The following is a 27,969-nucleotide window of genomic DNA, read 5'->3' on the forward strand; positions in this document are numbered from 1 at the left end:
CCGGCAGAAAATGAGCCAGTCACAGAGGCTCTGAGACCTCTGCTAGGAGCCAGGGCTCAGGCACTGATGGTGACAGCACAGAAGCCACACATGGGGTCCAATACATTACCATTTATTTGCAGAATAAACATGGACTCAAACACTGAAACATGGAGTTTGTGAAGGATGTGGGTGGCAGAGGTCACGAGATGAGCACCCCCCCACCTTGTTTTTTTTAAAATTTGGTTTAAGAAATTGATACTGAAAAAACTCAACAGAACCCAGGCCCATGAAGTCTCACATCCTACTCAAGCACTCTCAGTCCCCTGCCCTGCATCCAGCTGGTCCATTTCTGAGACCAGATGCCCCCACCCCTCCCCACTTCCAACTTCCTTCAAACCCCTTCCCCAGCTGCAACTCTAAACTCCTCATTTTCTCTGTTGGGGCTGATCACCAGCCCCAGCCTTAGAGGGCTGGAGACTATACCCTCTAAGGAAACCACACTCCCTCCTAAATAAATACCCCCAGGCCCCCCTCCCATTACCAAATGAAAAAATAAATATTGTGAACACCCACCCACCTCTGATGAAAATCTCCTGGATTTGGGGCCCCAGCCATTCACCTGCAAAGTCCCTTCTCTGCCCTCTCTGCAGCCCCCTTCGACTCCTCCCCAGGCCCAGCTGAGGGGGCAGGAGGGGAAAGGGCCATGAACCCTTCTGATGCTAGGGCACCCCTCCCCCGTTATCGAGGTCCAAGCAGGGCCAGGGCTGAGAGGGAGAGAAGGAGGATGGTTTGGGTGTGAAAACCAATAGATGCCCCCCCACTCCTGCTCCGGCCCTGGTTGTAGCGGGCACTGCCACCTCCTCCTTTGCCCCCAGAACCATCCCTTCTAGGAGGGTATGGAGGCCGAGGAGGCCGGGCTGGGGGAGCCACAGCCCCAGCCATCCAGTCATCTGCATACTGCTGTCCCCCTCCAGAGCCGCTGGCATCCTCATCTGCAAGGAAGAAGAGGGACAGAGCAGGATGGGAGGGAGAAGCAGAGGGAGACAGAGGGAGGAAAAGAAATTGAGATAAAAACAGAAAGAGAGAGGCAAGGGAGGGAGACACAGGTGGATGCCGGGTTGGGGAAGGGAGAAAGACCATGAGTGACAGGAAGGCAGGGAGAGAAGGAAGGAGAGAGATCCGACAGCAGACATGGGGGGAGAGATCATGATGGGAGACAGTGAGACAGAGAGAGAGAAAAAAAAAAACAGGCAGATGGGGCGAGAGGTTAACAGGAAAAAACAGAAAAATCAGAAGTACACAGAAGCAGAAAGCAGCCAGGAAGAGGGGTGCAGGAAGAGTGACAAAGAGAGACAGAGACAGATAGAAGGAGAGAAGAAAACAATGAGTGTCTGTGCCTTGCTTCTCTGTTTGGCAAACTCCACCCTGCGGAGCCAGCTCAATGTCACCCACCACCCTGGCTTCCCAGCCTCCCCCAAGTTGCCCCCTCCCCCATTTTCCCACTGCCCTTTGCCCATTATAAGGGGCTTCCCACTGTTCTTTAAGAATGTTTTCGTGTCTCCCCTACTGGCCCGAAAGGATACAGACCCCCTCATTGATCTGTTACCCCCAGTCTTTCAGGTCAACGCTCAATAAATGCTCGTTGAATGAATTAGTGAATTAATGAATGAACACTAAGAGCAGAGGCACGGGCGGGAACTACCAGGAGAGGGGAGAGGCTTCAGGGCAGTGGGCGGGGCTCAGGCTCAGGGATGCAGGGGTCTCACCCGCGTCCTGCCCGTCCAGGTCGTGTCCCAGTGCGGCCGCTTTCATTCTGGCCGTGGCCGCCCGGAGCTGTAGCCGACGCCGCCGTGTCGGGACATCGGGGCCCGAGGCGTCCACCTTGAGCTCGGGGTTGTTGACCTGCTCGGCCGGGGAGCCCCCGACCACTGGCGGCAAGTACCTGCGAGCAGAGCAGCCCCGAAGCGCCAGCTAGCGCGCGCGGTCCCGCCCCTCCCGGCCGCGGTCCCGCCCCTCCCGGCCGCGGTCCCGCCCCTCCCGGCCGCGGTCCCGCCCCTCCCGGCCGCGGTCCCGCCCCCTGCTGCCCCCCGACGCCCCCGAGGCTCACCGGCCCCGCCCGGCTCCGGTCCAGCAGGGCGCCGCCTCCAGCGAGGCGTCCGCTGCCATGCGAGAGTCTCCGCACACCGTCAGGGACAGCCGGGCCCAGAAGCCCCGCATCCGGGCCAGACGCTCGCGGAGCTCCCACACCTGGGCGGGCGAGAGGGGGCGGGGCGAGCTGGAGCGCGACCCCCACAACCATCCCCGGCCCCGGGCCCCCCCGCCCCCAACTCTTGGTCATCCCACGCACCAGCCGGTGCAGGTTGGTGCCCGCGGCCGTCGTGGGCCGCTCCTCCTCGGTCACCATCGACCACAGCCGGCCCGCCTCTTCCCGGGGCGGCGGGGCTCGACGGTTGCGGGCAGGCACCGGGTCGGGGGGGCCGCACTCCTGAAACACCTGCGGCACCGGGAAGAGACCTCACACAGTCACCCTGGGGGGAAACCACACTGCGTCCCCACTCTGACCCCAGAGTCTCTTCCCAGATCCCCTATACTGCCTCTCTGACACCCACACCGTCCCCGCCCCGGGCCTCACCTCCACCCTTCTCTCCCCTGTACCTGGGCGGACACCTTCGCACTGTTTTCCTGCAGGTACATCAAACCCTCCGAGATCTTCACCCCAATGGACTCAGCCGCCAGCTCAAAGGAAAAGGGGCCCTGGAGCTTATCAGCCAGGATCAGGAGACCATCTTAAGGGAGGGAGAGAAAGAGAAAGGATGGGATGAGTGGTGATACTGAACTAGGATGTTCCTGAAAATCCTCACTCGGGCCTTAGAGAAGCAGCAAAGTGTTTGGGGGAAACTCACATGAGCTCCCTCTCATGTTTCCCCCCAGTTTGGCTTTAGAGCCCCTCTCCATTTCACCCCCAGCCTTACTCAGGACCCTCCTCCATCCCAGACTTTTTTAAAATTTAAATTTAAATTTTAGGATTTTTTTTTTTTTTTTGAGACATAGTCTCACTCTGTCGCCCAGGCTGGATGGAGTGCAGTGGCGCGATCTTGGGTCACTGCAACCTCTGCCTCCTGGGTTCAAGCGATTCTTCTGCCTCAGCCTCCGGAGTAGCTGAGACTACAGGCGCCTGCCACCATGCCGGCTAATTTTTGTATATATATATATGTGTGTGTGTGTGTATATATATATATGTGTGTATATATATATGTGTATATATATGTGTATATATACGTATATATACGTGTATATATGTGCGTATATCTGTGTATATATATGTGTGTGTATATATATGTGTGTATACATATACGTATATATATGTGTATATATATATGTGTATATATATATATTTTTTTCCGGTAGAGAAGGGGTTTCACCATATTGGCCAAGCTGGTCTTTGTCTCAAAAAAAAAAGTCTCATCTGTCACCCAGGCTGGAGTGCAATGGCATGATCTTGGCTCACTGCAATCTCTGCCTCCCGGGTTCAAGTGATTCTTCTGCCTCAGCGTCCCAAGTAGCTGGGACTACAGGTGCATGCCACCACGCCCGGCTAATTTTTGTATTTTTAGTAGAGATGGGGTTTCACCATGTTGGCCAGGCTGGTCTCGAACTCCTGATCTCTTGATCCACCCACCTCGGCCTCCCAAAGTGCTGGGATTACAGGCATGAGCCATCACGCCCAGCCGGCCAAGCTGGTCTTGAACTCCTGTCCTGTCCTTGTGATCCGTCTGCCTCCGCCTCCCAAAGTGCTAGGATTACAAGCGTGAGCCACCGTGCCTGGCCAATTTTAGGATTTTTTAAAGACAGGGTCTTACTGTCTTGCCCAGGTTGGAGTATAGTGGCATCATCATAGCTTACTGCAGCCTCTAACTCCTGGGATCAAGGGAGCCTCCTGCCTCAGCCTCTGGAGTAACTGGGACAACAGGCATGTGTGCCACCATGCCTGATAATTTCTTTCTTTTTTTTTTTTTTGGTAGAGATGCGGTCTAGCTACGTTGCCCAGGCTGGCCTCCAACTCCTGGCCTCAAGTGATCCTCCTGCCTCAGCCTCAGGAGTAACTGGGACTACAGGCGCAGGCGCTACCATGCCTGGCTGATTTCTTTCTTTTTTTTCTTTCTTTCTTTTTCTTTCTTTCCTTCCTTCTTTCCTTCTTTCTTTCTCTGTCTCTCTCTCTTTCTCTCTCTCTTTCTTTCTTTCTTTCTTGAGATGGCGTCTAGCTATGTTGCCCCAGCTGGGCTCCAACTCCTGGCCTCAAGTGATCCTCCTGCCTCAGCCTCTCAAAGTGCTGTGATTATAGGTGTGAGCCACCATGCCTGGCTCCAGGCTTTCTTGAATCCCCTCACCCAGATAGTTGCCCCAGTCAGGCTCCAGTCCCCTGCTGCTGAGACAGCCACGAACCACGTTGAGGCAGAAGCCCTGGCAGGGCATAAGTGAGGGGACCCCCCGGCACAGGGGACAGCCGATGAGACGCATCAGAGCCTGGCTGCAGCCTTCAGACACCGGCACCTGGGGGCAGAGAGTGGGGCTGTGTCCTCCACAAACGTTGTGGCTGCTCTCAGCCTGGCTGGGCACAGACAGAAATCACATACCCCACCCTACACCTAGGGTTGGTGACCCCACGTGGCAGCAGGTGAGATTGTCACAGATCTGAGGAGGGAGGTTCCAGGTTGCTGACTCTGATTCGTGGGAGGGGTGGAAATAGAGAGGCAGTTAGGGGTGGAGGGAACATTCAAGGACAAGAGTGAGCCCATCACAGCTGGGGAGGGAGGAGGCAGTCAGGAGGCAGAAGGTGAGGCTGGGAGGTCAGGTAGAGGATGGGCAGTGAGAGAGGCCAAGCCAGGCATCTGGCCTTCAGCAGCAGGGAAGTGGAGTCATTGAGGGATCCTGGGGGGTTGGGCGGGGGCAGTACCAATCTCCTACTGCTATGGAGATGAGCAGGCCCTTGGGGACTGAAGAGGGTATGGGTCCACGGAGGGGAGGAGGGGGTCAGAGATCATGGATCGTGGACCATTGGAGGTTTCACTCCAGCCCCCTCCTTCCTAATTCATCCTAGGACACCAGGGCCTGGAGGCAGACAGAGCCCAAGGCTTGTCCTGCTGGCTGGTGGCTGTTTCTTCCTTGTGGGGTCTCTCTCACTTCCGCCTCTCCCTCCCTGGGCCCTGCCCATACTCAGGCCCCCTCCAACCTTAAGCGCTTCGCTGACCACATTTCTTCCAGTCTCCAGGCCCTGCACAAAGGCTCGGGCAGCCACCAGGGTCCGGGTTATCTGGGAGAAGGCAAAGAAGGTGAGAAAAACCACAAGGTTGTTATGGGTCAGTCAAGACTGGAGCCAAGAGACTGCATCAAGAGCAGTGAGGGTTGGGTGTGTGGGGTTCTCTCAGAGTGGGTCGAGTGTTGGGTGGTACAGAGAGGCAGGTTCAAGAGCCCCCACAGGAATTATAGTCTTAAAGAAAAACAAAGGAAGGCTTGGGAAGAGATGGAGGGATTATGTTGTACAGGGCTTAGAGAGAGAGAAATTGTGTATCGGAACTAACACTGAACTTGGAGCCAGAAGACCTGGGTGTGAGCCACGGCTCTGCCACTTACTGGCTGAAAAGCTTAATCTCTGGGAGCCTCAGTTTTCTCATCTGTAAAATAAGGGGATGACTGTCTACCTCACAGGGTTATGATGACAACTAAATGTGATACTATAAAAGAAAATGCCTTTTGCGTATTGAATGCACAATTCCTGTTTAGTTGAACCAGAGGAAGTCAAGGTGTTAGGATTAGGGAGGGGTTGGCACAAAGGTGGCTGGAGGCTAAGGGCAGGTGAGTGTTTGTGTGAAACTAGGGCTCAGAATGGGAGGTGGCAGGGGCAGGGGCATCTGCTTCAAGAAGACCAAGGGGCACTGGGTCGGGCAGTGGTGAGTAAAGCTCAGGATAGGGATCACCAGGTCAGAAATGGCTTCAATGCAGGATGGGGGATCACCAGGTCAGAGGTGACTGGAGCACGCCAGTTTGGAGGTGAGTGGTGCACAGTTCAGGGGTCACTAGGTCAGAAGTGGTTGAAGCTCAGGCCTCAGGATCCCTCACCTGCAGGCGGAGGCGGCGGGGTGAGTCCCCAAAGGGCTGCAGAGAGCCATCGGTAGATGAGGCCAAGCGTGAGAGGCAGAGCAGGTAGTCAGGGGGGAAGCTGTACTGTGGGTGCAGCAGCGGGAACACTCTCTCCAGGAGCTGTGCCCAGAAATCCGCCAGGGTGTCATCCAACCCCTCACCAGATTCCCCATAGAAGTCTCGCAGCCGAGAGAACAGGCCATTGAATATGAGGGCGTGCTGGGCATACAGGCGGCCGTAGGAGTGGGAGAAGAGCTGGGTCAGAGAGTGCTGGGCTACTGAGAGCATCTCCAGAAAAAACTCTGCAGCAAATGCAGGGAACAGGTGGAAGGCGGGTCAGGCCAGAGAATGGGGAGAAAAGTGAACAGGCAGAGGCAGGAGGAGATGGGAGAGAAGAGAAAAGACAAGTGAATCAGAAACTGAGTAACTCTCAGAGATGGGGCAGACAGGGAATGGGGGAGGGCAGGGCCCTGGAGACAGAGTCTGGGGGGTGGGCGGGCTGGGAGGGGATGGAGTCTTCACAGATGGAGTAAGGAGTGGGGACAGGAGCCTTGCTGGGGTCCTAAGCACCGAGAGGAGCTGTGAAGCCGAGTTTGGGGACCCCAGGTCCTCACCATCAAATTTTCTGTGCCTGGCAGCTAGTGTGTGAACCAGAAAGGAGCCGCTGTCCTCCACCAGGCCTCGGAAGGTGGCCTCAGTCTCCCTGATCAGCCTCTGCTCTGTCTCACTGGAACAGCAGGTGTACTCCTGGGGACAGACCCGGAGGTGCTCACCTGGACAGAGGAGACGAGAAGGAATGGTGGGAAGTGATATCCTAAAATCCCTTCCATTTCCCACCTATCTCTGGGGACTATGCCTTCTCTTCTACCTGCCTGGTCTCTTTTCTATTGTCTGCACCCTCTTCCCCACCTGAACCTATCCCCTACCTTATTGTCTCCTGACCCATCCCAAGTTCACTCCCATTAGCCACGGGATCATCTATTTAACAGCTGCCCTGAGGGCCAAGTCAGTGGTCAGAGTGTCCTCAGGTGACCCTCCCCAATGTCCACACCCCAGACCTCGAGGGACTTGGAGAACAGCTTCTAGGGGATGAAGAATGGGGCTTGGAAGGGTGGGGTTACTTGGTGAGCAATAAAGTATTCTCATAGAAGGGGCTAATAGAAACAGCGAGGAGAACATGGCTGTGAAGAAAGAAACACATGGGGGGTGTTAATTAGGAGGAGGGGATTCCTGGGGTGGGGATGGAGTAAGAGCGCTATTCTTTGCATAGGAGGGTTATTGTGATCCCGGTAAGGAAGTTACAGGAGGAGAACAGACATTACTGTGGGATGAAAAGATTAGTATAACGGTCACTCTGAAAAGGAAGAGAGTTATTGTGAGATGAGGAGCCCCCGCCCCCGCCCCCCACCCCCAATTCTCTAGTCTTCCTCTTTCTCCTCACCTGAGATCAGGGCGGGAGGGATTAGGTTTAAGCTATATCCCCGGGCCCCCAGCACCTGCCGGGTCTCTGCACAACTCCGGGTGACCTTTGCCTCGCTCCCGGGTCCGGGACCAGGACCGGGACACAGAGGCAGCAGCAGAAGCAGGAGAGGTCGCAGCGCGGACATAACTGCAGCCACCCCAGGACGGCAAAGTGGGTCCTAGGGAGGAAAGCAGAGCCTCCCAAACTCGGGAATCCGGTACTCGGCCGCGGGACCGCTCCGCGGGCCAGAGAAAGAGCGCTGCCCCGGAAAACTGAATACCGAGCACGATAGCTGGACCAGGCGGCATCTGCCGAGACAATGGGAGCGGGGAGCCGGACAGGGGGCGGGGCCCGAGGCGGGGCCCCACCAATAATGGCTCGGAGCCGGCTTCAGGGGCGGGGGCAAGGAAGAAATTAAGCCAATGTAGCGCGGAAGCTCGGCAGGGGGGCGGGACCCGGCCGGCACTCAGGAGGTTGGTGAAATAGGGGCGTGGTCTCCCTCGGGGGCGTGGCGATCCGGCTCAAAAGGCGGGGCCTGGGTGGAACCTAGCCTATGGCAATTGAGAAGCCAGATTAAAGGGGTTACTACCAGTCTGGTCCAAAACCCGCCCAATGGAGTAGGAGATTGAGGGTAGCGGGGGTGGGACCTGGGTGGGGGCGGGGCTAAAGCGGGCCGCCCGCGTGCCCAAGCCCACGTGAGAGGGCAGGACGCCTGAGAGCTTGAGGCCACACGAGGCTGTGGAGCGGCGTGTCTCAAACGTGGCACGCATCAGCTCGCACACTTCCAAACCTCGCGATAGCTACTGGCCCTGGGCGAGCCGTTGGGATTGCGCTTGCGCACAGCGTGTCTTGTACGTTCCCGCGCTTTTCTGGAATCTTTCGCCCCCGCAAGGGCAGCGGCGGGCGCCTGTGTGGAAGGTGGGGTGGCCAGAGACACCCGAGGGACCTGAGGTGGGGACTTTCCCTGAACCCTGCTCGGCCAGAAGTCACTCTTCCAGGCTCTGACAGTGAGGTTTCTCCTTGACCCAAGAATAGGCCCTCTCGCGACCCTCCCGGCCCTGACACTAGGAGCCTTCCCGGGCCGTGCCCCCAATGGCCTCCGCCACAGAGCTGGAGAATCCTCTCCCCAGGCCTCCATAGACTGAGAGTCCATTCTCTTAGGCGCTTGGAAGGCTCTTTATCCTGGAGCCGCTTACCCCAGGGGCAGTCGTAGATATTTTTACCTTCTGGAAAAATAGGAAACGCGCACCTGCCTTTCCTCCTTTTGCGTTTCCAGCCCTATTCTCATGGCGCCTCCACCCCCAAATCCTTAAGAGCCTCCTGTTCCATTCCAGGTGGAATCAGGTGCTAGTCCTCTGGAAACGAAAGCCTGGGGTCTTCTTGTATTTTTTTTTCTTATTTCTTTCTTTATTTTTTTTATTTCATTTTAAAAAACCTGTAAGTTCCCTTGCAGAGGGCGGTTTATACTTCCGAAGCCTCCAGAGAGGGGTGCGTCTGAAGCTGCCCTGCTGTCTGCCTTGCTTGGCTTTTTTTTTTTTTTTCCATTTAATTTTTTTTTTTAGAGACAGGGCCTTGCTATGTGGCCCAGGCTGATCTTGAACTCCTGGACCCAAGCGATGCTCCCGCTTCGCCCTCCCAAAGTACTGGGATTATAGGCGGGAGCACTGTGCACCACGCCTCGGCTTTTGGAGAGCAATTCCAAACCCACTGCCCAGTTTCTGGTGTCTGTAATCCCTTGGTGCTTTAGGTCCACTCTTTGCCTTATTTTATTTATTTGTCATTACTTTTTTTTTTTTTTTGAGACAGAGTCTCGCTCTGTTGCCCAGGCTGGAGTGCAGTGGTGCAGTCATAGCTCGCTGCAGCCTCGACCTCCTGGGCTCAGGCGATCGTCCTGCTTCATTCTGCCGAGTAGCTGGGACTACAGGTGCACCACCACACCTGGCTAGTTTTTTTGGTTTTGGTTTGGTTTTTTCGTAGAGACAGGATCTTGCTATGTTGCCCAGGCTGATTTTGAACTCGTAGGGTTAGGCAGTCCTCCTGCTTCAGCTGCTCAAAGTGCTGGGATTCCAGGTTTGAGCCACCTTGGGCACCTTGCCTTTTTTTTTTTTTTTTTTAATTATGAGTTAAATTCCCTTGCAGCAGGCAGTTTACACTTCTGAAGCCTCTAAAGAGGGCTGTGTCTGAAGCTGCCCTGGTGTGTGCCTTGCTTGGGTTTTTTTTTTTTTTTGGGTGTGTCTCATGTTGCCAAGGCTGGTCTCAAACTGCTGGGCTCAAGCAGTCCTCCTGTCTCAGCCTCCTGAGTAGCTGGGACCACAGGTGTGCGCAACAACACCTAGCTAGTTTTTGCTTATTTTTTGTAGAGATGGGGTCTTGCTATGTTGCCCAGGTTGGTCTTGAACTACTGGGCTCAAGCAGTCCTCCCGCCTCAGCCGCCTAAAGTTCTGGGATTACAAGTATGATCTACCACACCCAGTATGCATTTTTTTTTTTAAAGAAAAAACTTATGAGTTAAATTTCCTTGCAGTAGGCAGTTTGCACTTCCACAGCCTCTAGAGAGAGATGTGTCTGAAGCTACCCTGGTGTGTGACTTCCTCAGCTTTTGGAGAGCAACTCCAAACCTGCTGGCCAGTTTCTGGGGTGTTGTTGTGCTTAATCCCTTGATGCCTTAGGTCAGCTCTTTGTCTTATTTATTTATTTATTTTGAGATGGAGTTTCACTCTTGTTGCCCAGGCTGGAGTGCAGTGGCACGATCTCAGCTCACCACAACCTCCGCCTTCTAGGTTCAAGCGATTCTCCTGCCTCAGCCTCCCAAGTAGCTGGAATTACAGGCATATGCCACCACACCTGGATAATTTTGTATTTTTAGTAGAAATGGGGTTTCTCTATGTTGGTCAGGCTGGTCTCGAACCCCTGACCTCAGGTGATCTGCCTGCCTCGACCTCCCAAAGTGCTGGGATTACAGGCATGAGTCACTGTGCCCAGCCATTTGTCTTATTTATTATTACTATTTTTTTGAGGGGGGACAGGGTCTTCTTCTGTCACCCAAGCTGGATGGAGTACAGTGGTGCGATCGTAGCTCACTGCAGCCTTGAACTCCTGGACTCAAGCAGTCCTCCCACCTCAGCCTCCTGAATAGCTGAATACAGGCATGCTCTACCACACCTGACTAATGATGATGATTATTTTTTTTTTAGAAATGGGGTCTTGCTGTATTGCCCAGGCTGGTCTTGAACTCCTGGGCTCAAGCCATCCTCCTGCCTTGGCCTCCCAAAGTGCTGGGATTATAGGCATGAGCCACGGTGCCCAGCCTTTGTCTTAGTTTTTGGTCCCCCTCACCTGACCCCAGAGTTCTAGAACCATTCCCTTGGAAAGAAAGGGACTGGTCAGGGCTGGGGATGGAGAAGTGCTGTGGTAGGAGCCCTTTCTTCTCTTTCTTCCCCAGCTGGATCGCCATACCTACCCTGTGGTCCTCATCTTCCTGTCCTCATAGCTCCTCCTCTCCAAGCATGTCTTCCCCGTTGCAAAGAGCTATGGGAGATACCAAGAGGGCCTTGTCTGCATCTTCTAGTTCCTCTGCCAGTCTACCCTTTGATGACAGGGACTCAAACCATACCTCAGAGGGGTAAGTAGATGTTGCATTGTGTGGCCACTTCCTGTGTCCCTGGCAGCCTTCCCCCTCGTTTTCCCACATTGATGATAATATGCGTGGGACTGTGTGAAAACACCAGAAGTGCTATACTCATTCAGCACAGTGACACCCTCCCTCCAGCTCCAGGTGTTTTTTTTGGCGGTCCTAGATGTTGTAGACATCAAAATAGTAGTACATCCTGTTTTTTTTTTTTTTTTGAGACGGAGTCTCGCCCTGTCGCCCAGGCTGGAGTGCAGTGGCGCGATCTCGGCTTACTGCAACCTCCGCCTCCTGGGTTCAAGCACATCCTGTTTTTAATCCATCATCCATCTTGTCTAAACCTCTCTTAAACACATTTCTATGTTCAGCATGTACCAACCCTGGTGGGGGCTGAGAGCTGGCAGATGGGGGAGTAAAGAGTTCTTTATTTGTTGCCTGGCAAATTGTATATACTTTCTGGCTAGTGTCCCCTATTTCTTCTACCTGGGGATTTTGTAAATAGGTCTGTGTATCCTTATTTATTACCATATATGAGTTTATTCTGTGTAGGTTATAATAATATATCTTGGTTTTTTACCTTTCCAGAAGGAAAAAAGCGAATTTCATACAGATCTGCTTTATCCCCTGGCTGTTTTAATTGGCTTTCTCTGAATCATTTCTGTTTCTGTCAGTGCTGCTGTGGGGGACCAGATTATATCAAAGTTATAAACTTGAATTGATAAGACATGTGGTTTATGTTTCAAGGGGGTGAAATTTAACTCTAGGTACATATTACTCTCCCGTTTATGGATGAATGATAGATGACTTCCTGAGCCATGATTATCTTTCTCTACAAAGAGCAGTGATCTCGCTACCTGCTAAGTGAGTATCATTTGATTCTCTTCTTCGGAGAGAATACTAGGAAGGGTTGTCCTTCTCCTGCCTCATTTCCTCATTCTTCGTCTCCATTGCTTTCACGTGAAAGTTTTCCTTTACGGCTTTGTCCTGGCCGGGTGTGGTGGCTCATGCCTATAATTCCAACACTTTGGGAGGCCGAGGCGGGTGGATCACCTGAAGTCAGGAGTTTGAGACCACCCTGGCCAACACGGTGAAACACCTGTAATCCCAGCTACTCGGGAGGCTGAGGTAGGAGAATCGCTTGAACCTGGGAGGCGGAGGTTGCAGTGAGCTGAGATCATGCCATTGCACTCCAGCCTGGGTGACAAGAGTGAAACTCCGTCTCAAAAAAAAAAAAAAAAAAAGACTGTCCCAACTTCCTACTAACAATAAGCTCATTTTTTCTTAAAATCTGGATATGTTTTTCTCATGGAGATGGGGTGCGGTGAGAGACAGAGAAACCATAATTAATTAGCCTTTTATATGGAGAGAATAGGGTGGTTATATTTAAAGAGAACCATACTTTCTCACAGGAATGGCGACTCTTTGTTAGCTGATGAAGACACTGACTTTGAAGACAGCTTGAATCGCAATGTGAAGAAGAGAGCAGCAAAACGACCACCGAAAACAACACCGGTGAGTCAGCCAGTTTTCTTTTGTTTTTGAATCTTGTGGGGGAAGCAGCCCAGCTACTCGGGAGGCTGAGGCAGGAGAATGGCGTGAACCCAGGGGGCAGAGCTTGCAGTGAGCCGAGATTGCGCCCCTGCACTCTAGCCTGGGCGACAGAGTGAGACTCCGTCTCAAAAAAAAAAAAAAAAAGAAAACCTAAAAGAGGTTCAGGTGATACGGTTCATAAAAGGACAAGATTTACAAAGTATTAAGGGATGGAAATAGGAAGAAGAGAAATTTTGAAGAGAAAAGAAGAGAAAAGGACGTTAGGATGTAGAGATACAGGAAGGGGACTCAAGGACTTTTTTTTTTTTAAGGGAAAAAAGTTAATAAACTTCATAACAGTATAAAAATCAATTATTTCAGGACTGAGTCTAACTCAGACTCTGCTGTGGAATTGGCAGCTTAAGCCTACTTGTGTGATAATGATGAAACCAAGTGTTAATGTCACTGTTACCTTTTTTGTTTTTTTTTCATATTTCTGATCTTTTTATACATATTAGGTGGCAAAACATCCAAAGAAAGGGTCCCGAGTGGTACATCGTTATAGCCGGAAACAGTCAGAGCCACCAGCCAATGATCTTTTCAATGCTGTGAAAGCCGCCAAAAGTGACATGCAGGTAAAGCAGTGTCTCACCTCTGTTGATACCATCTCACCTTTTGTAAGGTGGTAAGGACAAGTGTCTACAAACTTGATTTGACGTGAACATTTTAGTGAGTGTAACATGTCAAGAAAGATAAAATTATGGGGTGAATCCTTGGAGTGATAGAAGGGTAACCTTGAATGAGAGAGCATGTTCTTTTTTTTTTTTAGACAGAGTCTCTTTCTGTCGCCCAGGCTGGAGTGCAGTGGCACAGTCTCGGCTCACTGCGGCCTCTGCCTCCTGGGTTCAAGCGATTCTTGTGCCTCAGCCTCCCAAGTAGCTGGGATTACAGGCGTGTGCCACCACGCCCAGCTACTTTTTGTATTTTTAGTAGAGATGGGGTTTCGCCATGTTGGCCAGGCTGGCCTCCAACTTCTGACCTCAGGTGATCTGCCCACCTTGGCCTCCCAAAGTGCTGGGATTACAGGCGTGAGTCACTGCACCTGGCTTTGAGAGAGCATGTTCTTTTCTTAAAGGTATCACAGGAGTGATTATGCCTTTATTGATTGATGGAGCAGATGAGGAGAGGCATTGCATGACACAGGAAGGAAGCTTGGATGTGGGTGGCACCTTGTTCACCCATGTTATTTTTTAGCTCCATCTTGACAATTACACTTAATTATTTTTTCCTTGTTTCTTTTTTTATAATTTTATTGAAGTTCTAATACCCGAAAGTGTACAAAGCTTATATGTAGTTTAAAAAATAAAAATGAAATGATCACTCAGATCTCTAGCCCCAGCTCAAGAAATGAAACATTAATAGTGCTGTAGAGATCCTTTGTGTACCTTCTTTCTACTCCATTTCACAGTCTCCTTATTACCCACAGGTAAACACTAGTGTGAATTTTGTGTTAATCTTTCTCGTCTCTCATTATAGTGTTACCACTATGAATATGTTCTTTAATTATGTAAATGAATCCATTATTCAGGCTTCTATGATTTAATTATTTCAGTTAACATTGTTTGAGATTTATCCACATTAATGTGTAATTTTATAGTTTCTGGGAAAATATTTAAAATTTTCAAACATGTAGAATTTTGCTAGTTATATTTTCGTTATTTGATTTCTAACTTCATTGTGTTGTAGTCAGGGAATGTGGTGTTTGAAATTTATGTAGGGGCCGGGCACAGTGGCTCACACCTGTGATCCCAGCACTTGGGGAGGCTGAGGCGGGCAGATCACTCGAGGCCAGGAGTTTGAGACCAGCCTGGCCAACATGGTGAAACCCCATCTCTACTAAAAATACAAAAATTAGCTGCATGTGGTGGCGTTTGTCTGTAATCCCAGCCACTTTGGAGGCTGAGGCATGAGAATTACTTGAACTCGGGAGGCGGAGGTTGCAGTGAGCTGAGATTGTGCCACGGCACTCCAGCCTGGATGACAGAGTGAGACTCTGTCTCAAAAAAAAAAAAAAGAAATAAATTTATGGAGACTTAGCCTTATGGCCTAGTATTGAGTTGGTACATTCGTTTTTTCTTTTCTGTTTCTTTTTCCACCTTTGCTTGCCTTCCTTTGGATTTCTTATCTTCTGCAAGGACCTGAGCACATTTTAATTCCAAATGTCTTTTCCACCTTATATGCAGTTGTACAGCGTGTTAGTTTTTTTTTTTTTTTTTTATGAGACGGAGTCTTGCTCTGTCGCCAGGCTGGAGTGCAGTGACGTGATCTTGGCTCACTGCAACCTCCGCCTCCCGGGTTCACATGATTCTCCTGCCTCAGCCTCCTGAGTAGCTGGGATTACAGATGCATGCCACCACGCCCAACTAATTTTTGTATTTTTAGCAGAGATGGGGTTTCACCGTGTTGGCCGGGATGGTCTCGATCTTTTGACCTCGTGATCCGCCGGCCTCGGCCTTCCAAAGTGCTGGGATTACAGGTGTGAGCCACCATGCCTGGCCTTTTATTTCTTTTTTTTAGCCCATTCTCCCCCTTTTATTTTTAAAATTTTATTAAACATAGTCATTTTATAATCTATGATAGATTATTATCTAAAGTCTTTGTGAGTATAATTCTGTCAGTGCCTTGTTTCTTTATATGTTTTACTAGGTTTTATTGTGAGCCACTCATTTTCCCTGGAGTTCTTATGTGTTGGAATTCTTTGGGGCCTAGGCCAAAGCTGGGTTTTTAAGAAAGGAACCTGCTTTTGCTTTGACAGTTGTCTGGGGACACTCCAGAATCACTTTTTTTTTTTTTTAAGACAGGGTCTCATTCTTTCTAGGCTGGAGTGCAGTGGTGCTATCACGGCTCCCTGCTGGTTTGACCTCCCTCAGTGGCGAGGTGGTGATCTTCCCACCTCAGCCCCTCTCAGCTGGGACTATAGGTGTGTGCCACCATGCCTGACTAAATTATTCTGTTTTTGGTAGACCAGCCTGGGCAACATGAGTTTCACTTTACTTGGGTTACTGCTCCCAGCCTGAATCGCTTTTAATTATCTGAATGATTATTCTGGGCTGGGTGTGGTGGCTCATGTCTGTAATCCCAGCACTTTGGGAGGCTAAGGTGGATCTCACTTGAGGTCAGGAGTTCGAGATCAGCCTGGCCAATATGGTGAAACCCTGTATCTACTAAAAATACAAAAATTAGCCATTAGCCAGGCGTGGTGGCGCACACCTGTAATCCCAGCTACTTGTGAGGCTGAAGCAGGAGAATTGCTTGAACGTGGGAGGTGGAGGTTGTAGTGAGCCGAGATCACACCATTGCACTCCAGCTTGGGCTACAGAGTGAGACTCCATCTCAAAAAAAAAAAAAAAAAAGGAAAAGAAAAAAAAAGATTATTCTGATCATGTATGTGGTGTGAATCTTGATTGCAAATCCAGATCTGAGGGCTCACTATGGTTATGAATTCTCAAGAAAGAATTATTTTCTTTTCCCTCCACTGTACCCTCAGGTCATAACAAGCTAGTTTTCTTGCTGTCTCTATCTGCCCGGTAGGTTTAGTGTTCAATCTCACTTCCTTGAGGATCTGACTCTTTGCAGGACCCAGCTTTATTTAGGTGCCTCCTCTTGGACTACTCGTCTTGGAAAAAGCTTAGGCTCTACCTCCTGTGCTCTGCATTCCATGCAGCCATCTGGATACAAAGTCATAAATCCCCAGGGATTAATGAAACCTTTAGGGCAAAAGTCAGTTTGTTTACCTCCCAGGGTTGCTACTTACACCTCATTTTTGGCCTATATGAAATTTTACCTTTCATTCTAGTTCACCAGTACATTGTGAAAGATGTTTTAAATGTTTTACAGAAGTTTAGATGGTTCAATTGGGAAGATCATATAGGATTTCTATTCTGTCATATTGCCAGAAACAGAAGTCATCTACATTTTTTTTCCCTAGTCTTTGGTAGATGAGTGGCTGGATAGCTACAAGCAAGACCAGGATGCAGGATTTCTGGAGCTTGTTAACTTTTTCATCCAATCTTGCGGATGTAAAGGTGAGGAAACTGCTCCCCCTTTCTAATTCCCAGCCTTTTGTTCCTATGTTATGAAATTCTTTCTCCATTTAGATAAGTAGGATTAGACATTTCCTAAATAAAGAAAGATGGTAAAGCATTAGAAAAATTTTACTTATTTAGGCTGGGCACTGTGACTCACACCTGTAATCCCAGCACTTTGGGAAGCTGAGGCAGGTGGATCACTTGAGGTCAGGAGTTTAAAACCAGCTTGGGAAACATGGCGAAACCCCTACTAAAATACAAAAAATTATCTGGGTATGGTGGCTCATGCCTGTAGAATTGCTTGAACCCAGGAGGTGGAGGTTATAGTGAGCCAGGATAGCGCCACTGCACTCCAGCCTGGGCGACAGAGCCAGACTGTCTTCAAAAAAAAAGAGAGAAAAGTTTCACTTCTTTAACTAAATTTTTTATTGATAAATATGGGAAGTGATCCAGTAGGGAACCATGTTGGTTTAGAGGCAAGACACTTTAGGGAAAAAGAAGTAATCATGCTTATGTTATGGCACAAATTTGAAGACATCCTTTGGTCTTTCTAGATGCAATAATGTTACTCTTTGTTTCCCAGCTACTTTGCCCATATTTCTCCTCTGTAGCTGTGGTACCCCCAGAACTCTTATTGCCATGGCTTAGTTTATTGGGACAGATGGTCTCAGTCAGGTTGTATTATATAAGAAATCAGCATCTGGCTTAGTTTTATTGCTGTCTTTGTTTTGTTTTTTTTTGTTTTTTTTTGAGACAGAGTCTCACTCTGTTGCCCAGGCTAGAGTGCAGTGGCATGATCTGGGCTCACTGCAACCTCTACATCCTGGATTTAAGCGATTCTCGTGCCTCAGCCTCCCAGGTGGCTGGGATTACAGGCGAGTGCCACCATACGTGGCTAATTTTTGTATTTTTAGTAGAGACGGGGTTTCACCAGGCTGATCTTGAACTCCTGACCTCAGGCGATCCCCCTGCCTCGACCTCCCAAAGTGTTGGTGTTACAGGCATGAGCCATCGCGCCTGGCCTGTTTTTTGGTTTGTTTTTTTTTTGTCGTCGTTGTTGTTTTTTGGCAGTTTTTCACTGCTTGATTCCTTTTTTTTTTTTGAAACAAATCCTGCCTCAGGTTTATTTGTACAAATAGTGCAAGGGGACACCAGTCCTGACCTCATGCTGGCAGAGAGAGATCTCTACTCTGAAGCCTTTGTACAGGCCTGGGTACTTTTGGGAGCCTGAGCTAGAACTGAAGGTGGAGGTGCAGCCTGGCCCTTCATTTGATCCTTGGCCTTTGGCTGGCACAGCCTGAGCCCCTTGGCATTGTGGGCACAAGCATGCTTCTCAAGCTTGGGGTGGGCAGTGTAGGCAAGTCGGCTTAACCTCCTTGGGCTTTATGAGGGACTTGATAGCCTCAGCATGTGCACTCATGGCCCTGGCATTGTTGCCCTGCATCATCTTTTTTTTTTTTTTTGAGACAGTCTCACTTGTTGCCCAGGCTGGAGTGCAGTAGTGTGATCTCAGCTTACTGCAACCTCCGCCTCCCAGGTTCAAGCGATTCTCCTGCCTCAGCCTCCCGAGTAGCTGGGATTACAGGCACCCGCCACTATGCCCAGCTCATTTTTTGCATTTTTAGTAGAGACGGGGTTTCACCATGTTGGCCAGGCTGGTCTCGAATTCCTGACCTTGTGATTCACCCGCCTTGGCCTCCCAAAGTGCTGGGATTACAGGCATGACCGACTGCGCCCGGCTGGCCTGCATCTTCTTTAGGCCGTTCTTGTTGTGCTTCTTGGCAAAGCACATATTCCTCAGGAATTTGGGTCCATCCACTTAAGAGATTTGTATCTTTGTGATTGGGGTTTCTTGATGCCATTTCTGTGCAGTTTTCAGCCTGGTTGTGTGAGGTGTGGTTCTTGGATTTGGCCATGTCTACACCATAACCTGTGGCTCCCTTCCTTTGGGTTTTTAGAGAGATTGCCTTATAGCAGATACATGGTTGGATGTTGGCAGACTGTTGACCAGGGGGTCTTCTCATTCCCCACCTAAGCTCTTTGCAGAATGTTTCCTTGCTCATCTTCAGGTATATCTGTAAATGATCAAAGCATCCTGTTATTTTCCTTGTAAGCACCTCATATCCTTCATTCTTTAGGCATTGTGACCCCCGAGATGTTCAAGAAGATGTCCAACTCAGAGATCATCCAGCACCTAACAGAGCAGTTTAATGAGGTGGAAGAAGATGACCAGGATCCTCTTACCCCTCTTATTTCAAAACACAATGCCTATTATCCCCTTCTTTTTGATTCTGTGAAATAGGGTAGCTTTTAGAAGGAGGAATTCAGTCTCTTGGGGGTAAAAGAGATCTGAATATGCCTCTCAAATTGGGGAGAATACCAGGAAATGAGGTATAACAGATATTTTTACTGGACTGTTGGGTTTTGACATCCAAGCCCCTATGACTTCATGGACCTGGTAATAACTTCCCCATCCTTTTCATACATCCTTTTGTAGGACTCGGGGGACTACCCTCTCATAGCTCCAGGTCCATCCTGGAAGAAGTTCCAGGGCAGCTTCTGTGAATTTGTGAGGACATTGGTCTGTCAGTGCCAGTACAGCCTCCTCTATGATGGCTTCCCTATGGACAACCTCATCTCCCTGCTCACTGGCCTCTCAGACTCACAAGTCCGTGCCTTCCGTCACACTAGCACCCTGGCTGGTGAGCATTCATTTTTACTCTGGACATTCTCCTGGGGATTTATAGGACTTTCCTCTGTTCTCTGATTCAGGGTCTTCTTTCCTACCTGCATCTTGGCTCTTCACTTCAAGGCCATGCCTCTTTTATCCTAAACTTCAATCCAGTTTCTCACTAGTGGAGTTTTGAGAAGGGGTAGATCACAGCAACAATTTCCAGGTTTAATATTTTTGTCAGAGCCCACCACTAGGGGTATGCTGATGGTTAAAAGAAGACCACAAGGGTTCGAGGGAAACAGTCCACTCCAGGACAGGCCGTCTTAGGATTTTAGGGTCATCCTGCTCTGACTTCTCATTTTCATTGCCCTTCTTTCCTTCTATTTTTTCCTTCTACTCATCCTCTCTCCTCTGACCTCAGTAATGATTTCTTTATCTCTTTTTCCTTACTCAAAGCTATGAAACTGATGACCTCCCTGGTAAAAGTTGCCCTCCAACTGAGTGTGCACCAAGATAACAATCAGCGTCAGTATGAGGCTGAAAGAAACAAGGGGCCAGGGCAGAGGGCACCTGAGCGGCTGGAGAGCCTGTTGGAGAAACGCAAAGAGGTGAGGAGTGTTCCCTGCTTCTTCCTTCCCCTTTTCCCAACTTGCAGCCACTTCTGCCACAGACCCCCTTATCAGGCCCTGGGCAGTCTTTCAAGATCATGAATAATGGAGTCTGGCAATAGTTTCATAGACCCATCCTGTAAGGGGTCATTGCATGCTCATCTTGTTTCTGGGTTGTGGGCTCAACAAATAATGTGTAATTTAGAGTTCTCTCTAATACCACTTTTGCTCAGTTTTTTTTTTTTTTTGTCAGCACTCATTGTCAGGAGTGTTTAAGTGCTGTACCTGCCTGTCATGCAGGGAATTAAGTTTTGACCTACTTGTCAAGTGTGCAGTGTGCAAGTGAGTGCAGGAGTACTAAAAGCCAACCATTGACAAGGGAGGCCAAATTTTCAAGGAATGGAAAGAAAACAGGCCTCCCAGTGAACTCCTCGCTTTAAATTCTGTTGCATTTAGTCACTAGCTCCATAGCCTTATGTAACCTCTCTTCAGTTTTCTTTTCTTTAAAAAAAGGAATAATCTCACCTTTTTGTGAAGAATAAATGAGATGAGTAAATTGCCTCACTTGGCTCATAGTAGATACTTGTTTTGTTTCCTTTTAAACTTAAAGATGACCACTGGGGGGCATAAGCCATAGCAAAATCTTTTACGCTGATGAAATCTTTAATCAGCTGGGTCTGTCATAAGAGTAACACTACTGGTGTTTTCTCCTCACTCTCTGTTAGTGTCTAAGACCCCTCCTATGAGGTTGGCAGGACTCACCATGTCTGACCATATCATTTGGCTGTTTCTCTAGCCCTCACAAAAGATCTCTTCCATTCTAAATCACTAGAGAAGGAAACTTTCCACTTCCCTCATTCTCTTTTGTTATTTTGCATTGTCAGGTTGATCTTAAAAGCTTGAGTATTAATCTATCCCGGATTTTAAATTATGTACACTAGTGTGAATCTTTTCTTTTCTTTTTCTTTTTTGGCTTCTCTGGGCTCTTGGTTAATCAATTATCATTATAATTCCCCTCATTTTATCCTAAATTTCTTCCTCCCCACTGTTTTCTTCTCTCCACTTATAAATGTATATAGGCTCTTGAATCTTTATTTCACTCTGCTCCTTTGTGAGTTACTCTTTTTTCCATCCTTCCTTTTAGGATAGTATTTCCTTACTTCCTTAATGTCCAACTAACTGAATCCTTTTTGCTACCTAGCTTATTTCCCCATTTTCTTTGAAACTGTTCTTTCTAAACCAATGACTTCCTAATTCCTAAAGCCAGTAGCCTTTTCTCAGTCTCCCTTTCCCAAATATTTTACATATTTGCTTTACCTATTTTTGCTATTTTAGTGTAAAATATGGACATATAGGTACTTCAGCCCTAAAGACTTAAGTATGTCCTGTCGAAAATGATATGTTGTTCTTACATAATTGAAGAGGTGGGGCCTGTTGTCTTAAAGAATGTTCCCTTTCTCCTTATAATTCTGTTTCTTTGGTGTCTATTGTTCATGTGATCCAGGATTTTTCAACAATGGCACTATGGACGTTGCGGGGCTGTCCTGCCATGGTAGGATGTTTAGCAGATCTCTGGCCTTTATCTACTAGATAGATACCAGTAGTACCCTGCTCCCCCAGCAAGTTGTGGCAGCCAAAAAAATCTTTAGACACTGCTAAATCTCCCCTGGGGAACAAAATTAGCCTCAGTTGAGAACCACTGATCTAATTCCTTTCTTCTCATTTTTGCTAGTTCCACTTCTATTAAACTGCAACTTACTAAAAATTTGTTTTCCAAATTGTTAGAAACATATACGGGCATCATACCTCAAAGATATTGCAGATTCAATTCCAGACCACCACAATAAAGTGAATATTGAAGTACAGTGAGTCACACAATCAAAAAATCAAAAATTTTAATTCTCAGTGCCTATGAAAGTTATGTTTACACTGTAGTCTGTTAAGTGTGCAAGACTATTGTCTAAAAAGCAGTGTATGTACCTTAATTTAGAAATATTTTATTGCTAAAAAATGCTAATGACAATCTGAACCTTTAGCGAGTTAAATCTTTTTGTTGGTGGAGGGTCTTGCCTCCATGTTGATGGCTGCTGACTGATCAGGGTAGTGGTTGCTGAAGGTTAGGGTGGCTGTAGCAATTTCTTGAAATAAGACAACAGTGAAGTTTGCTGCATCTACTGACTCTTCCTTTTACAAAAAATTTCTCTGTAACATGAAATGCTGTTTGATGACATTTTACCCACAGTAGAAATTCTTTCAAAACAAGAGTCAATTCTCTCAAGCCCTGGTGCTGCTTTATCAGCTAAGTTTAGGTAATAGTCTGAATCATTTGTTGTCATTTCAACAATATTCACAACCTCTTCACCAGGAATAGATTCCATTTCAGGAAACCACTTTCCTTGCTCATTCATAAGAAGCAATTCCTTATTTGTTCAAGGTCATGAAATTGCAGCAATTCAGCCACATCTTCAGTCTCTACTTCTAGTTCTCTTGCTATTTCCACTGCACATGTAGTTTACTTCCTCTACTGAAGTCTTAAACCTCTCAAAGTCATCCATGAGGGTTAGAATCAACTTAACTCTTGTTAATGTTGATATTTTGACCTCCTCCCATGAACCACAAATGTTCTTTATGGCATTTAAAATGGTGAATCCCGGCCAGGCACAGTGGCTCACACCTGTAATCCCAGCACTTTGGGAGGCTGAGGCAGGTGGACTACGTGAGGTCAGGAGTTTGAAACCAGCCTGGCCAACATGGCAAAAACCCATCTCAACTAAAAATACAAAAATTAGCTAGGTGTGGTGGTGCTGCTTGTAATCCCAGCTACTTGGGAGGCTGAAGCAGGAGAATTGCTTGAACCCAGGAGGCAGAGGTTGCAGTGAGCCAAGATCGCGCCACCACACTCTAGCCTGTGCTATGGAGCAAGACTCCATCTCAAAAATAAATAAAATAAAATAAGATAAAATGGTGAATCCTTCCCGGATGGGGGGTTGAGTTTTTCTGGTTTTGTTTTTTGTTTTGAAGACAGGGTCTCGCTCTGTTGCCTAGACCGGAATGTACTGGTGCAGTCATGGCTCACTGCAGCCCCAACCTCCTGTGCTCAAGTGATGTTCCTGCCTTATCCTTCCAAGTATCTGGTACTACAGATTGCATACCACATCTGGCTAGTTTTTGTTTTGTTTCTGTAGAGACAGGGTCTCACTGTGTTGCCCAGGCTAGTCTTGAACTCCTGGGCTTAATCAGTCCTCCCACCTCAGCCTCCCAAAAAGTTGGGATTGTAGGCATGAGCCACCATGCCTAACCCCAGGAGGTTTTAAATGGACTTTGCCCAAATCATCAGAGGAATCACTGTGGCAGCTATAGCCTTATGAAATGTATTTCTGAAATAATAAGACTTGAAGTTGAAATTACTCCTTGTTTCATGGGCTGCAAAATGGATGTTGTGTTAGTGGGCATGAAAAAAGCAACATGGATCTCCTTGTACATCTTCACCAGAGCTCTTGGGTGACCAGGTGCATTGTCATTGAGCGGTAATATTTTGAAAGGAATCTTTTTTTCTGAGCAGTAGGCCTCACCCATGTGCTTAAAATATTCAGGAAACCATACTGTGAACAGATGTGATATCAGTTAGGCTTTGTTGTTTCGTTTATAGAGCATAGGAAGAGTAGATTTAGCAAAATTCTTAAGGGCCTTAGGATTTTTAAAATGGTAAATGAGTATTGGCTTCAACTTAAAGTCAGCAACTGCATTAGCCCCTAACAAGGAGTCAGGCTGTCCGTTGAAGCTTTGAAGCCAGGCATTGACTTCTCCTCAATAGCTGCGAAAATCCTAGATTTTCCAATATAAGGCGTTTTCCAATATAAGGCAGTTTAGTCCACATTGAAAATTCATTGTTTAGTGTAGCCACCTTCATCAGTGATCTTAGCTAGATTTTCTTGATAACTTGTTGCTTCTCTATCAGTATTTGCTGCTTCACCGTGTACTTTTATGTTATGGAGAGGGCTTCTTTCCTTAAACCTCACGAACTAACTTCTAGCTTCAAACTTTTCTTCTGTGGCTTCCTTACTTTGCTCAGCCTTCATAGAATGGAAAACAGCTAGGACATTGATCTGGATTGGGCTTTGGCCAAAGGGAATGTTGTGGCTGGTTTGATCTTCTGTTCCGACTACTAAAACTGTCTCTGTATCAGCAATAAGACTGTTTAACTTTCTTACCCTTTGTGTGTTCACTGGAGTAGCATTTTTAATTTCTTTCAAGAATTTTTCTTTTGCATTCATAACTTGGCTGTTTGGCACAAGAAGCCTAGCTATCGATTGGCCTGTCTTGGCTTTCAACTAAGCTTAATCATTTCTTTTTTTTTTTTTTTTTTTTTCTTTTTCAGACGGAGTCTCACTTTGTTGCCCAGGCTAGAGTGCGATGGCGTGATCTTGGCTCACCACAACCTCCACCTCCCGGGTTCAAGTGATTCTCCTGCCTCAGCCTCCTGAGTAGGTGGGGTTATAGGTGCCCGCCACTGCACCCAGCTAATTTTCTATTTTTAGTAGAGACGGGGTTTCGCCATGTTGGTCAGGCTGGTCTCGAACTGACCTCAAGTGATTTGCCCACCTTGGCCACCCAAAGTGCTGGGATTATAGGTGTGAGCCACCGCGCCTGGCCTCTAAGCTTAATCATTTCTAGCTTTTGATTTAAAGTGAGAAACATGTGACTCTTCCTTTCATTTGGACACTTAAAAGGGTTATTAATTGACCTAATTACAATATTTTTGTGTCTCAAGGAATGAATAGGGAGGCCTGAGGAGAGAGAGAGAGACAGAGAAACTCTTGTTGGTAGAGTAGTCAGAACACAGACATTGTTAAGTTTGCCATCTTATATGGGCACGGTTTGTGGCACCCCAAAACAGTTACAGTAGTAACATTAGGCTGGGTGTGATGGCCCATGCCTGTAATCCCAGCGCTTTGGGAGGGTGAGGTGGAAGGATCGCTTGAGCCCAGGAGTTCAAGACCAGCCTGGGCAAACATAGGGAGAGCCCGTCTCTACAAAAAAAAAAAATTTTTTTTTAACTAGCTGGGTGTGGCGGCATGCATCTGGACTCCCAGCTAGTCGGGAGGCTGAGGCAGGAGGATTGCTCGAGTCCAGGAGGTGGAGGCTGCCGTGAGCCATGGTCACACCACTGTACTCCAGCCTGGGTGCCAGAGTGAGACCCTGTCTCATAAAAAAATATGTAACATTAAAGATTACTGATCACAGATAACCATAACAGATACCATAATGAAAAGGTTTGAAATATTGTGAGAATTACCAAAATGTGCCACAGGGACACAAAGTGAGGATATACTATTAGAAAAATGGCACTGATAGGTATGCTCAATGCAGGGTTGTCACACACCTTTAGTTTGTTTAAAAAAAATCTGCAAATCAATAAAGCGCAATAAAGCGAGATACGCCTGTATAATGCCACCTAGGGCTTCTGAATAGTCCGAATAACCACATGCAGAGGGGTTATTATTTTTACTAAACACAAACCTCTGAGGCATTAGTTGACTATACAGCTTCTTCCAGAATTAGAAGGTTTAAAAGAGAGCATAGGATTACGGGGGTTCACACTATCCTATAATAAACAGGAAGTAGGTGGAAGTTGTAGTTTTTCTGTATCTTCAGGGCCTTATGCTTGTTAGGGTACAAGAAAGATTAACCCGTTTCTCCCTGTCCTCCAGCTCCAAGAGCATCAAGAGGAGATTGAGGGGATGATGAATGCCCTCTTCAGGGGTGTCTTTGTTCATCGGTACAGGTGAGCTAATGGGCCTCTCTCATTGAAGCAGCTGGCCTTTGGTTATGGAATCTGAGGAAGTGAATAAGGTTTTCCCCCCTCCAACCCTTAGTTATTTGGTTAGTCCCAGAATTAATGCAGCTGGAGCAAAAATTCTTAACAACAAATGTTTCAAATTGGTGAGGTTTAGTTTATCACCACCTACAAAGGATCTTGTAAGTGCTTCTGGGAGAAAATAAGAGAATAAAGCATTGCTGAGTATTTTCCTGCTCTGGCTTTGCCCCAGATCTGCCCCAACTCCTCATCTTTCTGGGGTTGGAGACTTGAGGATAAGAGCAGAGAATAGAAAGGCGGGGCTTTTCTGAGGGATGCCTGCTGCCTGGTGAGCCTTCTCCTGGCCCAGCCTGCTGTCTCACTGTGCGAAGGGCAGGGGAGTTTTATACTGTTTAATGACCTGATCAAATTAAGTTAAAAAGAATATCTGTAGGCCGGGCGTGGTGGCTCACGCCTGTAATCCCAGCACTTTGGGAGGCCAAGGCAGGCAGATCACCTGAGGTCAGGAGTTCACAACCAGCCTGACCAACATGGAGAAACTCCATCTCTACTGAAAATACAAAATTAGCCGGATGTGGTGGCGCATCCCTGTAATCCCAGCTGCTCGGGAGGCTGAGGCAGGAGAATCGCTTGAACCCAGGAGGTGGAGGTTGCGGTGAGCTGAGATGACGCCATTGCACTCCAGCCTAGGCAACAAGAGTGAAACTCCATCTCAAAAAAAAAAAAAAAAGAAAAAAAAATTGTAGATGTTTCTCACTCTTACCTAGGTTTCACTTCTGCCTCTCCAGAGCCTTTCAGCTGATGTAACCTTTTCTTAATGTGGAATTAAAACACACACACACTTTGGCCAACAGTTGAATTAACTTTTTTTTTTTTTTGGTGGGGACGGAGTCTCACTGTGTCGCCCAGGCTGGAGTGCAGTGGTGCGATCTCGGCTCACGGCAAGCCCCACCCCCCGGGTTTAGGCGATTCTTCTGCCTCAGCCTCCCACGTAGCTGGGACTACAGGCGCCCACCACCATGCTTGGCTAATTTTTGGCCACCATGCCCAGCCTGAATGAACTTTCAAAATTGGTTTTTAAAAGAGGTATGGAGACCGGGTGCAGTGGCTCACACCTGTAACCCCAGCAGTTTGGGAGGCCAAGACAGGCAGATCACTTGAGATCAGGAGTTCGAGACCAGCCTGGCCAACATGGCAAAACCCCGTCTCTACTAAAAATACAAAAAGGTAGCTGGGCGTGGTGGTGCACCTGTAATCCCAGCTACTCGGGAGGCTGAGGCAGGAGAATCACTTGAACCCGAGAGGTAGAGGTTGCAGTGAGCTGAGATCGTGCCGCTGCACTCCAGCCTGGGCAACAGGTGGAGTGGAGAATTAGGCTGTACAAGGCTGGTGTTTAACTATTTTATGGTTTGGTAACAGAAAGAAAATATTTACTAACTGGGTATGGCACATTTTTGTAGTCCTAGCTACTTGAGAGGCCAAAGTGGGAAGATGACTTGAACCCAGGAGTTCAAGGCCAGCTTGGGCAACATAGCAAGAGACCCTATCCCTTAAAAAAAAAATATTTACATGTATTTTACTATATATATAGTATTTACATCGGGAGGAAGAAATGAAAGGCATGGGGTCCATGGCATTTCAAGAAAATAGATTCTTCCATGAGAGGGAGTTATCTGGTAGGATGGAAAGTGAGTTTGGAGAGAGGGTGGCTCTAAGAGTCAACTTATCTGTCTGTGTCTAGGGATGTCCTTCCTGAGATCCGTGCTATCTGCATTGAGGAAATTGGGTGTTGGATGCAAAGCTACAGCACGTCTTTCCTCACCGACAGCTATTTAAAATATATTGGTTGGACTCTGCATGATAAGGTGGGATTCGAGTCAGTTTCCCTTTCCGTTTCCTTCATCTTTTTCCTGTCCTAGGACATTTCACCTTTTCCTGGGCCTGCCACTGAGATATTTTACCTAGTGACCAATGATGAACCCATCAAGGCGCTGAACCTTGAAATTCCCCTAGCACTGGGGAGAGTAGGATAAGGTAGAGA

The 27,969-nt window shown here is 48.0% G+C and overlaps 2 protein-coding genes across 26 annotated transcripts in view; one reads left to right on the top strand and one right to left on the bottom strand.

The window, feature by feature from the left end:
• Window positions 1–96: 96 nt before the first annotated feature.
• Window positions 97–7,786, bottom strand: GPC2 (glypican 2). Of its 2 annotated transcripts, none has more exons than XM_034964563.3 (10): window positions 7,562–7,786; window positions 6,735–6,893; window positions 6,100–6,422; window positions 5,213–5,293; window positions 4,371–4,533; window positions 2,638–2,768; window positions 2,330–2,476; window positions 2,090–2,229; window positions 1,749–1,924; window positions 97–974 (listed from the first exon to the last, which is right to left on the bottom strand). In XM_034964563.3, exons 1-10 carry the CDS (start codon window positions 7,725–7,727, stop codon window positions 721–723), a joined length of 1,740 nt encoding a protein of 579 aa, XP_034820454.1. In that variant the 5' UTR covers window positions 7,728–7,786; the 3' UTR covers window positions 97–720. The 2 variants fall into 2 exon arrangements, with proteins under 2 accessions (XP_034820454.1, XP_063462078.1); XM_063606008.1 differs by having other exon boundaries at window positions 2,330–2,510.
• Window positions 7,651–27,969, top strand: part of STAG3 (STAG3 cohesin complex component) — a 37,231-nt gene continuing 16,912 nt past the window's right edge. For 4 of the 24 annotated variants that reach the window (XM_055115199.1, XM_055115200.1, XM_055115204.1 and 1 more), the window contains exons 1-10: window positions 8,415–8,533; window positions 11,025–11,204; window positions 12,620–12,722; window positions 13,259–13,375; window positions 16,729–16,825; window positions 18,967–19,043; window positions 19,326–19,530; window positions 19,959–20,110; window positions 25,822–25,895; window positions 27,670–27,793. In XM_055115199.1, the coding sequence (XP_054971174.1) occupies window positions 11,089–11,204; window positions 12,620–12,722; window positions 13,259–13,375; window positions 16,729–16,825; window positions 18,967–19,043; window positions 19,326–19,530; window positions 19,959–20,110; window positions 25,822–25,895; window positions 27,670–27,793 (1,065 nt within the window). In that variant the 5' untranslated portion in view covers window positions 8,415–8,533; window positions 11,025–11,088. Of the gene's footprint in view, window positions 8,056–8,100; window positions 8,590–10,197; window positions 12,072–12,619; window positions 12,723–13,258; window positions 13,376–16,728; window positions 16,826–18,966; window positions 19,044–19,325; window positions 19,531–19,958; window positions 20,111–25,821; window positions 25,896–27,669; window positions 27,794–27,969 lie in introns of those variants that run through there. The other 20 variants (XM_063606006.1, XM_055115201.2, XM_055115203.1 and 17 more) reach the window with 13 other exon arrangements.

The sequence above is a fragment of the Pan paniscus genome, chromosome 6, assembly GCF_029289425.2.
Source record: "Pan paniscus chromosome 6, NHGRI_mPanPan1-v2.0_pri, whole genome shotgun sequence".
Classification (NCBI taxonomy): domain Eukaryota; kingdom Metazoa; phylum Chordata; class Mammalia; order Primates; family Hominidae; genus Pan; species Pan paniscus.